Source organism: Astatotilapia calliptera, chromosome 19, assembly GCF_964374335.1.
Source record: "Astatotilapia calliptera chromosome 19, fAstCal68.1, whole genome shotgun sequence".
In the NCBI taxonomy this organism is placed as follows: Eukaryota; Metazoa; Chordata; class Actinopteri; order Cichliformes; family Cichlidae; genus Astatotilapia; species Astatotilapia calliptera.
In genome coordinates this window covers 20,377,887-20,391,598 of record NC_137440.1, presented here as the reverse complement: position 1 = coordinate 20,391,598, position 13,712 = coordinate 20,377,887, and the positions used below count along the sequence as shown (strand labels likewise).

General features: G+C 40.3%; 2 protein-coding genes across 7 annotated transcripts; both read left to right on the top strand.

Moving 5' to 3' along the window:
• Positions 1-240: 240 nt before the first annotated feature.
• dnajc5gb (DnaJ (Hsp40) homolog, subfamily C, member 5 gamma b) lies at positions 241-7,538 on the top strand. 6 transcript variants are annotated; one of them, XM_080293638.1, is made up of 7 exons: positions 241-427; positions 1,447-1,576; positions 2,015-2,228; positions 2,391-2,544; positions 4,227-4,280; positions 5,312-5,365; positions 6,158-7,538. In XM_080293638.1, the coding sequence occupies exons 2-7, from the start codon at positions 1,464-1,466 to the stop codon at positions 6,220-6,222; spliced, it is 654 nt and encodes a 217-aa protein (XP_080149764.1). In that variant the 5' UTR covers positions 241-427; positions 1,447-1,463; the 3' UTR covers positions 6,223-7,538. The 6 variants fall into 6 exon arrangements, with proteins under 6 accessions (XP_080149764.1, XP_080149763.1, XP_080149762.1 ...); XM_080293637.1 differs by having other exon boundaries at positions 5,309-5,365; XM_080293636.1 differs by having other exon boundaries at positions 4,224-4,280.
• An 852-nt stretch (positions 7,539-8,390) lies between these two features.
• On the top strand, positions 8,391-12,809 carry LOC113012312 (proton-coupled zinc antiporter SLC30A2-like). Its single transcript, XM_026152419.2, has 8 exons — positions 8,391-8,549; positions 8,667-8,869; positions 9,075-9,221; positions 9,776-9,929; positions 10,027-10,225; positions 10,358-10,463; positions 10,536-10,670; positions 12,389-12,809. Exons 1-8 carry the CDS (start codon positions 8,485-8,487, stop codon positions 12,514-12,516), a joined length of 1,137 nt encoding a protein of 378 aa, XP_026008204.2. The 5' UTR covers positions 8,391-8,484; the 3' UTR covers positions 12,517-12,809.
• The last annotated feature ends 903 nt before the right edge of the window (positions 12,810-13,712 follow it).

Here is a 13,712-nt window from a genome sequence, read left to right as displayed (position 1 = left end):
ACGTCATTTGAAACTGTATTGGAAAGAAAAAAATCGAATAAATAATAAATAAATAAATAAAAATAAATAGAAAATAGCAAACTATAATAACTGTCAAGGTCTTCAAATTTTATGTGAGCTGAATCTTATATTAATAAATTAAAAAAAAAAATCGGAAAGGATTTAGAGACGACTCTCTAGACGATGCTGATTGGTTGTGTACTTGTTTAAATAAAGTTCTTTAAATTGAAAAAAAAAAATGTTCTCAAACTTCCGGCTTCTGTGTTGCGGCTCCTTTCACAACTTCCCTCCAGGTCCCGAGGAGGCAAAGTTAACATAAAAAGGTCGTGTAACTGAGTTATTTTAATGAATAAATATTAAATTAGTCAACGGACAACATTCGGACTCTATGATTCGACGGAAAACAGAGAATATCTTTATTTATCTGGTAAGTAAGAGTGAGCATGTTCCTCAAGCCGCCCTGCTAAACGTATCTGCGTCAGCTAGCAGTCTGAACCCGCAGGTGTTCACGTGAAATAAAGCAAAACAAGTTGAATGTAAGAGCTAAACTAATGTTTTTATGAGTGAGCTGTAGTTATGCAGCCAGTCGTGTTAAAAGCTGATTCATGTGAATGAATTGTTGACTTATAATCGGTCAAACATCTCTCATGACTATCAAGCCATTTTGAACCAGAAGTAACATTTCTGTCACAAGTTAGAAGCTGCAGTCAGTGTTTGGGTAAAGTGCCGCCTATGTCCTTTATTTATCAAGGTAACAAGTTTTGTTGACGTTACAAATGTCAAATTCAAGACAAATTTAGCCAGTAGGGTAGCAGAATTTGCCACAACTATAACATAACAGCTCTACAACATGTAAGTTAAGGAGTGCTGAAATGCATTTGTTGTTCTTGAAAGAGACTGGCTGACCTTTTTAAGTGAAAAGGTAAATGTGAAGGAGTATGATGTCCTTTTAAGGAAAACAAACATCCCCAGCAAATAGGCCTATTTAGGTTTATTAGCAATAAACAAGAGTTGTAAACCAGTGTAATTACACGTGTTAAAGCACTTTACCTAACTGCTGGTATGAGGAACTTTTGTATTTAAACTTGATCCTACTTTCTGTTTTGAGCTTTATTTGGATATATGACTGTATGTGGGATTTGCATGTAGGATTATCCCAGAGAACCCCAGCTTTCACCCACAGTCCAAAGACGTGCAGGTTAGGCTAAATTAGGTTAATTGTACAAATGTGTGCAAGTAATGCGCCTACTTCAATGCAGATTAATGATATACTGAATGATGTCCTTGGTGAGCGTGCTGTCCATCAGAACTTCCAGATATGTTCTTTTTTCCCCTCAAACTTCTTTATTTCAACTAAACTTTTGAGCCCTTGAAGTTACTTTCCTGATCTGTCTGCATTGTGCCTGTCAGAAAAGGGTGGAATTGTTTACATTTTTTATGTCACAGAAAACACATCCTGAAACATGGAGGATCCAAACAGACCACAGAGGAAAATGTCAACAGCAGGAGAGAGTTTGTACAAGTTGCTGGGAGTGGAGAAGGGAGCGTCTCCTGACGAATTGAAAAGAGCCTACAGGTGTGACTATCTCTTTCAGTTCTGAGCTACAAGAACTAATAAATAAAATGTTACTCTCGCTTGTTAATTGTGCTGTTCTTACAATAGCACAATTAACTAGTGAGAGTAACATCATTGTTTCAGAGATTTATGGCGACATTAGTGAAATCTTAGGCTACATCCACACTAGACCGGATAGATTTGAAAACTGCATTTTCGTTTGAAAACGCTCCGTGTCTCTTCTAGCATATTTAGTAATTTTCACAGAGTTGTGCATCCACATTGAAACGGCCGAAAACGCTTACGTTCCAGTACTGTGCATGCGTGAAACGCAAGAAGATTTGACCTGCCTCATTTCTTTCTGCCGCTTTGAAACGTCGCAGCAAAATTTCAAAGAAAAGCACCGACTTTTTTAAACCCTCACTTGTTTGTATATGTTTTAATTTCTCTTTTGACCAGGAAAATGGCATTAAGGTATCACCCTGATAAGAACCCAGACAACCCCGAAGCAGCTGAGAAGTTCAAGGAGATCAATAATGCCCACTCCATCCTCACTGATCTGGACAAGCGTGGTATCTACGACCAATATGGATCCATGGGCCTCTCGGTGGCCGAGCAGTTTGGGGAGGAGGGAGTCAAATATTACTTTCTCATGTCCAAGTGCTGGTTCAAGGTGAGAGGCAAGGGGATGTAGTTTTAAAGGTGAAAACAGAACATGAAGTTGTTTGTTCTGGTAGTAGGTGAATTATGCAGAAATTTAAATGCCAAAATGTGACCAGAGCATGCTGCAAAGTGTCCAAAAACTCTCCTAATACTCACATTGGTTTTCTTTTAGACCCTGTTTGTGTGCTGCACTATTTTCACCTGCTGCTGCTGTTGCCTCTGCTGCTGTTGCTGCTGCGGAAAGTGCAAACCACAAGATGAAGAGGACAATTTCGTCTACATGGACCCTGAGGACCTGGAGGCTCAGATTAGAGAACAAGATGCAGGTGAGGAACTGTTTTATATTCACTTAAGAATGTATACAGTTGAGCAAGGCAGCAGCTTGCATAGAAACAAAGAGCTGGAGTTGGAAACCCAAATGGTGTAGTGTCCAGTTTCTGATTGTCAGCATTTTTAAGATGAAAATGTTTCCTCTAGAAATCTAGGATTAATGATATGGAAATATTATTTTTCACAGCTTAATCTGCCTTTTTTTCACAGATATAGTTAATTATGTGTTTTCCTGTGGAAAGTCTGCACAGGAAGGCGTTAACTGGGTTCTCTTAGATACAGTCGACAGCCTCTTGAAGTGTTTACTGCCCAGTTTTGCTGTACTGATAACACGGGTGTTACTTTATGCTGAGCAGTTGTAACCCTGCCGGTAATCTTGATCTTAACTGTGCATGTGCAGTAAATCCAGCAGGAAGTTAACTTTGCCAAGAAGGGGGGTACATCTTCATTCAGTATAGGGCATGTTTAGAAAATAGTCTATAAAAATGAAGTAAACATCTCAGATGAACAACAGCTGATGACATATTACACTGCCATTGTTTCTTTAATATACACTAAGCTAAAATGCAGAAGCAGTGTGTGGGTAAACGAAGTACACCCCATGACTCAGTAGCTTGAAGAACCACGGATGGATGGATGACTTCATCAGTGTTTCACAGGGATGCAGGGACTTTGGCCCACTCTTCTTTATAACGTTGCTTTGGTTCATTGAAGTGGAGGCATTTGTTTATGCACAGCTCTCTTAAGGTCCCACCGCAGCATTTTAATCGTGACTTTGGGTGTCCCATTGCAACTCGTTGATTTGTTTCTTTTCAGTGGGGTGTGTGGGGGTATTTACCAAAGCACAGCTCTGAGCATGTTAACTGGGTTGTGGTCTGAACTTTTACTGGGCCTCTGCAGCACTTTTTCTCTCTTTTTTTTTTTTTTTTTTTTAGCTGGTGTGTATTTGCTGCTGTGCTTGCGATCATTGTCCAATTTCATTACCTAATTTGGGCCAAACTTTTAGCTGTCAGACACATGGCCTAACAGTTGACTCTAGAATAATTTGATATACAAAGGAGTTCATGTTTGACTCAATGGCTGCAAAACGAGCCTAGATCATCACCCCTTCAAGGTTTTGTTCAGATGCAACTTTCCAAACCTAAACCATACTGTCACTTTTAATTTTTTTTTCTTTATTAAACAAGCCATACTTGTTTGGTCTGTTTTTAATTGTTTTCTCTCGAACTTTAACATTTAACATGATAACTGTAGCCTAAAGAATCTCAGATACAGACCTCTTGGAGTTTTTTTTCGTTTTTCTGATCTCTGGGTAAATTTGCTAGGAAGATTGGCAGCTGTCTTGAATGCTTTCGACTTGTGAATAATCTTTCTCATTGCAGAATGATGGACTTTACATTTTTATCGAAATAGCCTTAATATCCCCCCCACCTCCATCTAATTTTAAGACGTGCTAAATGGCAAAATATTTTTTACTTTTATCCTCATGAAACCTGCGCGTCGAGTGGAAATTAATGAAATGTCACTCTAATCCATTACATCTTGCCCTGATCTTGATCCGTGTAACTGGTGATACTTCACCTCTAAACTCTGTCGTCTTTGTACATTTCAAGCCGAGACCAAAGCAGGTGAAGAGATGTCGTTAAGAAGCTGTGTGTTGAATTTTGTTTTACAGCAGACCATCCCGTAATAGTTATTCAGCCGAACTCTAGCGATGCTGCTAGCCATTCAGGTAAGGTGTTATTCCGTCTTCAGGTAACGTTCACCTGTTGTCAGCTTCCTGCTGCTCTGCGCTGCTTGACTCGCCTGCTAGATTTTACAGCAGTGATTCACTGTGGAAGATTTTTTTTTGTCCATGTATTAAATCCTTAATGTGAAGGACACATGGGAAATCCAAAGCTTTTTTTGTTGTTTTTTTTGTTGTTGTTTTTTTGTTGTTGTTTTTTTTTTTTTTTTTTTTTTTTTTAAGTGATTTATGTCCCTTATCACATACCGAGGACTTTTTGATGATGTGCTGTGTTTGGTTTTTCTCCAAACGTGGTCCTGCGGATTGTGGACAGATGTCTCCACTTTGGTCTCATCTGTCTAGTGGACATTGTTCCAGATGTTTTGTGGTTTGTTCAGATGCGATTTTGCAAACCCAATAGCCCCCCCCCCCCCCCCCCCCCCCCAGTCTAATTTTCAGACGTGCTAAAGGGGAGATCGTTTTTGTTTTACTCTGACAAAACCTGCATGTAGAGTCGTATTAATGAAAATCACTAATGCTGATTCTGTTGCCTAACAAAATGTCACTCTAATCCTTTAAATTCTGCCCTGATCTTGATCTCTGTAATTGATGATCCTTTGACACCCCCCCCCCCCCCCCCAAACCCCTGAATGCTTGTTACGCTGTTAATTGCAATCGAAGCTGTAAGTTTGTTCGTATACTTTAAACACTGCTTCTGCATTCTGGCTTATTTCTGTTAAATAAATAATGACACATGTCATAGGTCAAGTGAAGTTATATTTCTGTCATTTTAAGACGTGCTGAAGGTCAGATTACTGTTATTCTAATACATGAGACTTGCATGTAGAGTGGCAGTTATTAAATTCGCTGGTGCTGTTGCCTAATAAAATGTCATGCTAATCCTTTAAATTCTGCGCTGATCTTGATCTCTGTATTCTCTCGTCTTTGTACATTTCAAGCCGAGACAAAAGCAAGCGAGGAGATGTTGTTAAGAAGCCGTGTTGATTTACCCAGTGTTGAATTTTGTTTTACAGCAGACCATCCCGTAATAGTTATTCAGCCGAACTCTAGCAATGCCGCTATGCATTCAGGTAAGGTGTTATTCCTCCTCCAAATACATTCACCTGTTGCCGGCTTCCTGCTGCTCTGTGCTGCTTAACTTGCTGCTAGATCTTGCAGCAAAGAATTGATTTAAAGGTTTTTGTGCTGCTTATGTTTTCTGTTGTTGTTGTTAATGAGAAAAGCTTCATTAAGTGTTTTTCAGTGTTTCTATCTTAAAGGATTTTGGAAGGATGTTTGTTTTGTTTTTATGGCGTTATACTATTTATATGGTTTATTCCCTGCTATAAAAGATCATGGCTCAAACTGTAATAGTAGCGGTTTTCTTTTTAAGCTCTTTGGGTTTTATTTAATAATGGTTATAGAAATTTAGACTGTAAGTGTTGTCCATTTCCCACATTATATTAAAAAAAAAAAAAGGACACAGAACAGAGTCATCAAAGTCTCCTTTTGCATGTATGAGCAGATTGCACAGATTGATCTTGACACATAATAATTCGTACAGATTTATAGTTCTGGAGTTTTGGCTGAAAGATTTGTACAAATATGGAGTGACATGAAATTTGGTACCGATAGTGTTCACTTAACTTGTTTTCTGGGGCCATCATCTGGTCAAATACCTTGCTTTTGTGCGCTAACATGCTAAACTAAGGCAGTGAACCCAGGCAGTAATATTATTTATGTATTTATTTTTAAATGACGAGACGTACTTTCCTTCATGTTTCATTTTCTGTGAGACGTAAGTGGTTTTGATAGCTTGTCTGATTTAAGAACACTCCCACACCACACACCTGTTCATCACCTGTTCTCGTTACCTTCTGCAGGGGAGAACACACCGATTGTGATTCAGACTCACGCAGCCAAGGGGGGCTCAGGACCTGGAGAATGAACGACTGTATCAAACACTGAAGTGCAGAAAATGTTTTCATCTCAGAGATTTGTTTGTTTACATGAGTCAAACTGCAATTTATTTGATTGTGCCATAGTTATTTTTTTTTAAATGTGCTTTTTCTTTGATCCAGTCTTGTATTTATTCTTTTAAAATGTTAAATTTCTGAATTTGGGGCGGAGACTAATAACAAAGCCATGCAGATCAAAGCCTCTGAGCTCGGGGATAATTATTTTTTTCCTGCGCACTTTAAACTCACACATTCATATTGAATGTTTGGAATATTCTGAAGCTGCCATGATCAGAGCACGTTTTGGCCCAAGATTCAGAAATTTTCAGATTTTTATTTTTAATATGCCGATTCAGGGGTTTCTGTGGAAGCTTGCTTCCAGCACTGGAAAGGGGGAAAAAAAAAAAAAAAGCCAAGCGTAAATCAGAATTTTGGTGTCAGATCTCAAAATTTCGACTCAATGACTCAGGATCTCAAGTCGAGTCTCACTTAAAGTTTCACCTAATCAGACGTGTGAGCCGGCAAGTGGAAATTTTGAGATGGTGACTTGAAATTTTGACTTAACTTTGCCTCGCAGTTTAAAAAAACAAAACAAAACAAAAAACGCTTGTTCGGTCGCACTGCACATAGAAACAGACTCTATGTTAAACGGTTTACTGATGTGGCCACAGATCACACACAGATTTATCAAACAAAGGTTTAGTTTTAAAATTTTAGCGCTGCCTTATGTGACACATTCAGTTGCCAGCTTGTAAATGACTCTTTGAAGTTTAGTCCTGTGATGCTTGCAGAGATTTTAAGGAATTACTAAATCGCCTAATTCTGAGAGTTGGATGAAGACTGTTGATCACATTTGTGTTTGTCCACTTGAAATCTGTAAATGGATCAAATACCCCCCAAAATGATTTGAGTCTTCCTATAAATGCCATAATTGTAAAACCAGATTTATATACCTGCTTTTAATTAACACAAAAAGATTGGATTTACTTCAATGGTACGTTTAGAAATTAGTCTAAACGCACCATTGAGTTACATTTGGCACACCCCTTTAGGGCGAGTGCAGCAATGTGTAGAAACCAAAGAAATCACACGGAGGCTTCTGCTGTAGCGCCCTCTTTGTGTGTGATTTCACCTAACAACAACCAGCAAGCCCCAGGAACCACTCGCCGACCAGCTGGGGGAGCACACCTTTTTCCAAGCCGCCTCCTCCCTCACTACCTGAAGCAAAGAACCGGCTGGACCAGTGGACCACTGTTTATTCTGTTTGTGCAAAGATTAAACAAAAGACATGTTTTGGACATGTTGATTGATGTTTCCACTTGTGATGTTTTCAACCTTTATGCTTAAGTCCCTTTGGCTCCTGCTCAAGCTTACTTAATTATACACACAGGCACAGTGACAATAATCTGTTTTAACTCCTGGAAAGTGAGCCAGTGTTTCAGAAGAGGTACAGTTGGTCATTTTTGTCATTGCACATAAGTAAAAAAATATGCAGGGAGGTGAATAGAGTTGTGTGAATTTTTCTACACTTGACACTAAAACCATCGTTTGTTTCTTTAGAAAATAAGATCGCAGCTTTCTGATTTATTGCCATTTTTGACTTTTTTGTGTATGTCGTGATTGTCTTGTAAAGTCAGAGATGTATATTTATGATTAGAGGATTTATTACAAATTGAGTATTAAGGTAAAGATTCTTTTGTTTAAATGATATTTTTCTATCTTCTCTCGGGGTAAAAATGTTGAGGTTGTGCTTCATTTTGATTTCATTTTATACAAATCTGGCTATAATAATAATAATAATAATAATAATTTGGATGCTGATTTTCTGACGATCCTTGACTGCGGTGTATTTAAAAGCCTGCTTGTATACTTTTGTATGCCAATGATTATACTTGACGCAAAAGTGCCTGAATGCAGTTTTTGAATAATTTTACAGAAGTGTATTTTATGTCATTATCTAAACATTTCCATGCTGAGTTTGTTCTGTCCACTTTGACAGATTTCCAACTGTTGGTGTAAATTTGAGTTTCTTCTAAAGCATTTCATGAAATAAAGTTGAATAATTCAGAAAATGTCATGCGGTTGTCTTATAATTTCACTGGAGTTGGCGCAGTAACCTGCCATTGGCTCCTGCAGTGCTCCACCCCTGAGAGATAGCGTAGGTTAGAGCAGGTGGTAAGTTGCCAGGCTTCCCTCTAGCTCCAGGTCAACCTTAAATACGGGAGTGTCTCAGCTGTCAATAACATGAGGATATGGAGTCATCAACAGATCCAGAGAAGCAACATTTGATTGAGACTCATTCGGAGCCTCTTGTGTGGTACGTCTTCATTTTTCATTTGACCTCCTGAAACACCAAAGTTCAACACAGATGGCTTTAAAACTGTTGACTTCCACATTGAGCCAGCCTAAGTGTAGATCTTCCGTCTTGTGTCAGGGTGAGCGGTCCAGAGAAAAAGTGCTCAGACTCAGAATTCAGTGAAGACACCCTCAGTGTGGAGGGGCTGTGGCAGCACGAATGGCTCTGCCAAGAGGCCAATTGGAGGTCGGTGACTGAAAGGGACTCGAGATGTTTGGCCAGAAAGAAGCTTTTCACTGCATGTGCCGTCAGCCTTGTGTTCATGACAGGAGAGGCCATTGGTGAGACAAAAGACTCATCACAAATTTCCATGCCAGCAACTCTGATTCTGCCAAAAAAAAATGAAGTTTACCTATATTCGTTTTTTACTGTGTCATGCATAAATATGTAAAGCTTGCTGAGTTTGAATCGCTCCATACAAACTTGATCTTAAAGTGACACACTCAGGCTTCCTCTGCCCAAACACACATACGGTTTCCTCTGCAGGTGGATACGCCGCCGGCAGTCTGGCCATCATGACGGACGCAGCTCACCTTCTGACTGATTTTGTCAGCATTGTAATCAGCATCTTCTCTCTGTGGATCGCATCAAGGCCTCAGACAGGAACCATGACTTTTGGATGGTATCGAGCTGGTAGGAACAAGGTTCTCACGAGTAGCTCTCAAGAATACACTCACCAGCCACTTTGTTAGGTACACAGGTTAAGATTCATTAACCGAAGTAGCAGTACAACATAGAAGGGTCAGAATTTGGAATAAACAAGTCAAAAGAATGAATCTGTCCTGCCTTGTATCGACAGTTTAGGCTGGTGGAGGTGCTGATGTTATGGTGGGATATTTTCTTGGCACACTTTGGATCCCTTAACTGAGCATCATTTAAATGTCACTTTTGATGGCAGCATCCTGCAGGAGAACAAACAAAGCTCACATCATGTCAAGCTGGTTTCTCGAACATGACAGCATGTGGACTGTGTGCCATAATCATGTGAATATGGACCAAAAGCTTTCAGCTCATTGTTAAATTTGTACCATGAAGAATTCAGGCAGTTCTGAAAGCAAAAGGGCGTCCAACCCGATACTAGCAAACTGCCCATTGAATTTATGTGCACATTAGTCCATATGAGTTGCACGTACTCATATCCTTCATATTTTCGGGGCCATTTCTGACTCTGTTACTGTTTCACGCAGAGATTCTGGCCATGTTTCTATCAGTCGTGTCGATCTGGGCCGTGACAGTAGTGCTCGTCTTATCAGCCGTGCAGAGGATCTCCGACGGGGAATACGAGATTGACAGTGAGATCATGCTCATAACATCAGGCTGTGCTGTGGGGGTCAATGTCCTGTAAGTGTGCCGAGCTTACTTTATGGATTATTTCTGCTTGGTTTAGGGGGGCAGTCAGCAGCGATGAGTGATGACGTCTATGCTTTGTTTTACCCAGGATGATCCTGATCTTGCATCAGCCTGGCAACTCACATGGCCACAGCCATGGGTTTGCCACCAACCTGACCCAGAGGGACAAGCATGGGCAGAGGAACGGCCACGGTAATGCAAGTGTGAAGGCAGCTTTCGTTCATGTGGTGGGAGATCTGGTGCAGAGTGTCGGTGTCATGCTGGCTGCCACCATCATCCACTTCTGGGTCAGTGTAAGATTAAAAATAACAGTTAAATAACAAAAATAATCAGGATGGGCTTGATACAGCGCTGTACTCTCCAAGTACTCAATATCACTCCATCAATTGTTTCTGATCATATTTCTGTCTTCTTCACAGCCTGAATATAAAGTAGCAGATCCAATTTGCACCTTCCTGTTCTCTCTTCTCGTTATTGGGACAACGCTTCCTGTCACAAAGGATGTTTTCAGGATACTGCTGGAAGGTAAACACACTTCCCTCCGCCTGTGGTGACGTTCAGATTTTAGCGACAGTTTAACGTGTGTATTTTCTGAAGGCGCTCCTCGGGACGTGAGTTTCGGCGCCGTGAGAGAGCTGCTGCTGTCTGTAGGAGGAGTCACCGCCATTCACAGTTTACACATGTGGAGCCTCAACACGACTCATTCTCTGCTTTCCGTGCACCTTGCCACAGGTAAGAGGCGAAGACGGTACTGTTATGTGGAGAGGAAGCAGAACCTGCGCTAAAGCCCAGTAAAAAACAGAATTTCCAGTTTTATTATGCTGTTGCCAAATATAAGTTACTTGAAAAATATGGCAAAAAACAGAAATTTTTTTTAGTTATTTTCTGCTTTTGAAGTTGATATCACTGAAAATAGATACATATAAAAATCAAATAAGACTTGGAAATCCATAATAGTCTATTGCAAATCTGTCTGCAGATTTTTGGGAGTGCCCACTGCCCCCTTGCCCCTCCCTTGGTGGTGCCCCTGCTAAAACTATGGAGGTTTAATTAGAAATGAAACACCACACGCCCATCCTGCGCCTTTTATCCTGGTCCTGTAAACATTTGTTTATTGTTTGATCAGAGTGTTTGTATTCTAAGTAAATAGGATGGAAAACCCTTTGGCAAATATTGATCTATTACAGCAGTAATGTAAGGTGCCAGTCAACTGAAAAAGAAAGTTCTTATTGCTTCCACAAGAATTAGGAGGGTAAGAAGCAGCCAGGTGCTGCTAATCAGATGCACGTGATTAAATGATCATCAGCAAATGATTAATTCATTGATGAACTCTATAGAAGTAAAGGTTTTTGGCAATTTTCTGGAGCATTCTAGTTCTTTCTAGGAGGGAAGGTCCCAGAAAACTAAAAAAAAAACAAAAACTAAAGAACCCCCAAGATCTAACTCTCAAATTCTACAGGCCTTAGTTAACATGTGAAATATTCAAGTCCATTGGTAGCACGTTTAAAAAAAAGACTAAGTATGACTTCTCTGCAAACATAACATGGCGGCACAGGTTTGCAAAGTTGCATCTGAACAAACCACAACACAGGAAGTAATGAAGAATATGGACACAAACACCTCAAAACAACCCCCAAAAGGTTGATTGTGTTCATCTGGATGTAGCGTTTTCAGTGGGAGAAACGTTTCGTCGCTCATCCAAGTGACTTCTTCAGTCTCAGCTGACTGCAGGTTTCCCCAATCTTATAAACAGTACATTTGCCCAATGACTGAAACTAGCACCACTGAATGAACAATGGGCTGTGAGGTCAGTTCATTGATCATTAATATGCAAATTCTCATGACCATTGATCAACAACCACTGATCCATGGCCATGAGTACCATTCATAGAGAGTTGGGGAATGGCTGCAATCACAGCATTGTAAGATGGCGAAAGATGGCCCCTTAGGCCCCCTCCTTGATTCAGAGATGGTCTTTCCCTTTTCACGTAAGTGGCCTCCTTGACTCTGCGCTGCAACCAGCGTTCCTCCCCGTCCAAGATGTGTACATCCTCATCATCAAAGAGTGTCCACTGGCCTGTAGGTGTAAAGAGTCTGCAGAGTCCTGGCCTGGCGAGTTAGCTCTTCTGCGTTGCGCAATCCACTTCACCAGAGGTTGTTTGGTTTCCCTGATGTTGAAATCACGGCAGCCATTCCCCAACTCTCTATGAATATAATCTGATTTATATAGAACACAAAAAACCCACAAGTTCAGCATACACGATAAACAGGTAAAATATTGTCATTTTGGGCTGAAGTTTTATTTACTTCCATGAACTTCTGAGTACAAGCAAAATTCTAGCATCCACAATAAAATGAAGAGGAAGAGTTGAGCCAAAGTTGTAGAAGAAGAGCACTGATGATTAAATCATGTCATTGTCTGTATTTATTTGTTTGTTTGTTTTTTCCAGAGGAAGATGCTGATTCGCAGATCATCCTCAGGAAGGCAACAAGGGTCCTGTGCTCCAAGTTTGGTTTTTCCAGCATCACAATTCAAGTGGAGAGCTGCAGGATTTCGGGCAGCAGTGTAGAGGTTTAAAGTTGACTGAACTGTGACTGCAAAAGTAAAGGCACTGGGTGCTCCCATTTAACAGCTTCATATTTGGGACTGAGGCGGCACGGTGGTTAGCACTGTTGCCGCACAGCAAGAAGGTCCTGAGTTCAATTCCACCATTGGGGTCTTTCTGTGTGGAGTTTGCATGTTCTCCCCGTGTTTGCGTGGGTTCCCTCCGGGTACTCCAGCTTCCTCACACTGTCCGAAGACATGCAGCTTGTAAAGCTTATAAATATGCACAGTATAATGCCATCACTACAATATACATGTTTTACACACTCCTTTTGTTGTTGACATTTACAGGCTGTGTGCAAAATGCCACACTCTTCAAATTCATGCCAACTAATATTTTTACGTCCAGTAGGTGTCCTACTAGAGCAAATGAAGCTTCAAGACGCTTTGCGCTGGGGTGAACCAACTGGATGAAAAGCTTCAGTGCTTCATGAAGCTTCATCTGCCCATCACTACATACTGCAACAACATGGGAATAGAGCAGCAGATACTTGTTTTTGAGTGAAGATATAAGGTGATAGGTAATACAAATAACTGCAACTTGAATCTTTACTGAAGCTCAGTATTTGACACAGAGTTCAAGTCCACTGCTAATAACTAATAATGATAAATATTATAACTTTAATATTGGCCAATAAAAAATATACTACTATATAGGAACATAGTGAAGACTAATTATTTAAGAGAATAAAGAGAGGTTAGTTTATTTTGGAGACAAGCTCCGTTTATTAAGAAAATTTTAAAAAGGCAGGAACGCTATTTAGAGATTTGTGGGTGGCTCTTAAAAGAGCCGTTGTGGGGAAGTCACTGGGACTTCAAATAGGCTATTCTTTTGGTTGTCAAGACACTGCTCCCTCCACCGAGAAGTGGGCCATGAACTTCTCCCTCACCAGGACAGCCTCTCTGGAGAAGTTGTTGGCTGCCACATGACCCAGGCCTTGCAACGGCCAGAATTAAACCAGGTCTAAATAAAACAAATAAGGACTTTATAAGCCAGACCTTCTGAGTATCACTACAAAGATTACAAACAGTGGTCCTCATACCACAGTTTGATATCAGCAAACACCGAGAGCATACATTGATATGACACCACAGCCATGCTATCATTGCAAACACTGATAACACAGCATAAATCGAATTAATTTAATTTGATGTTCATTTTATGGAAT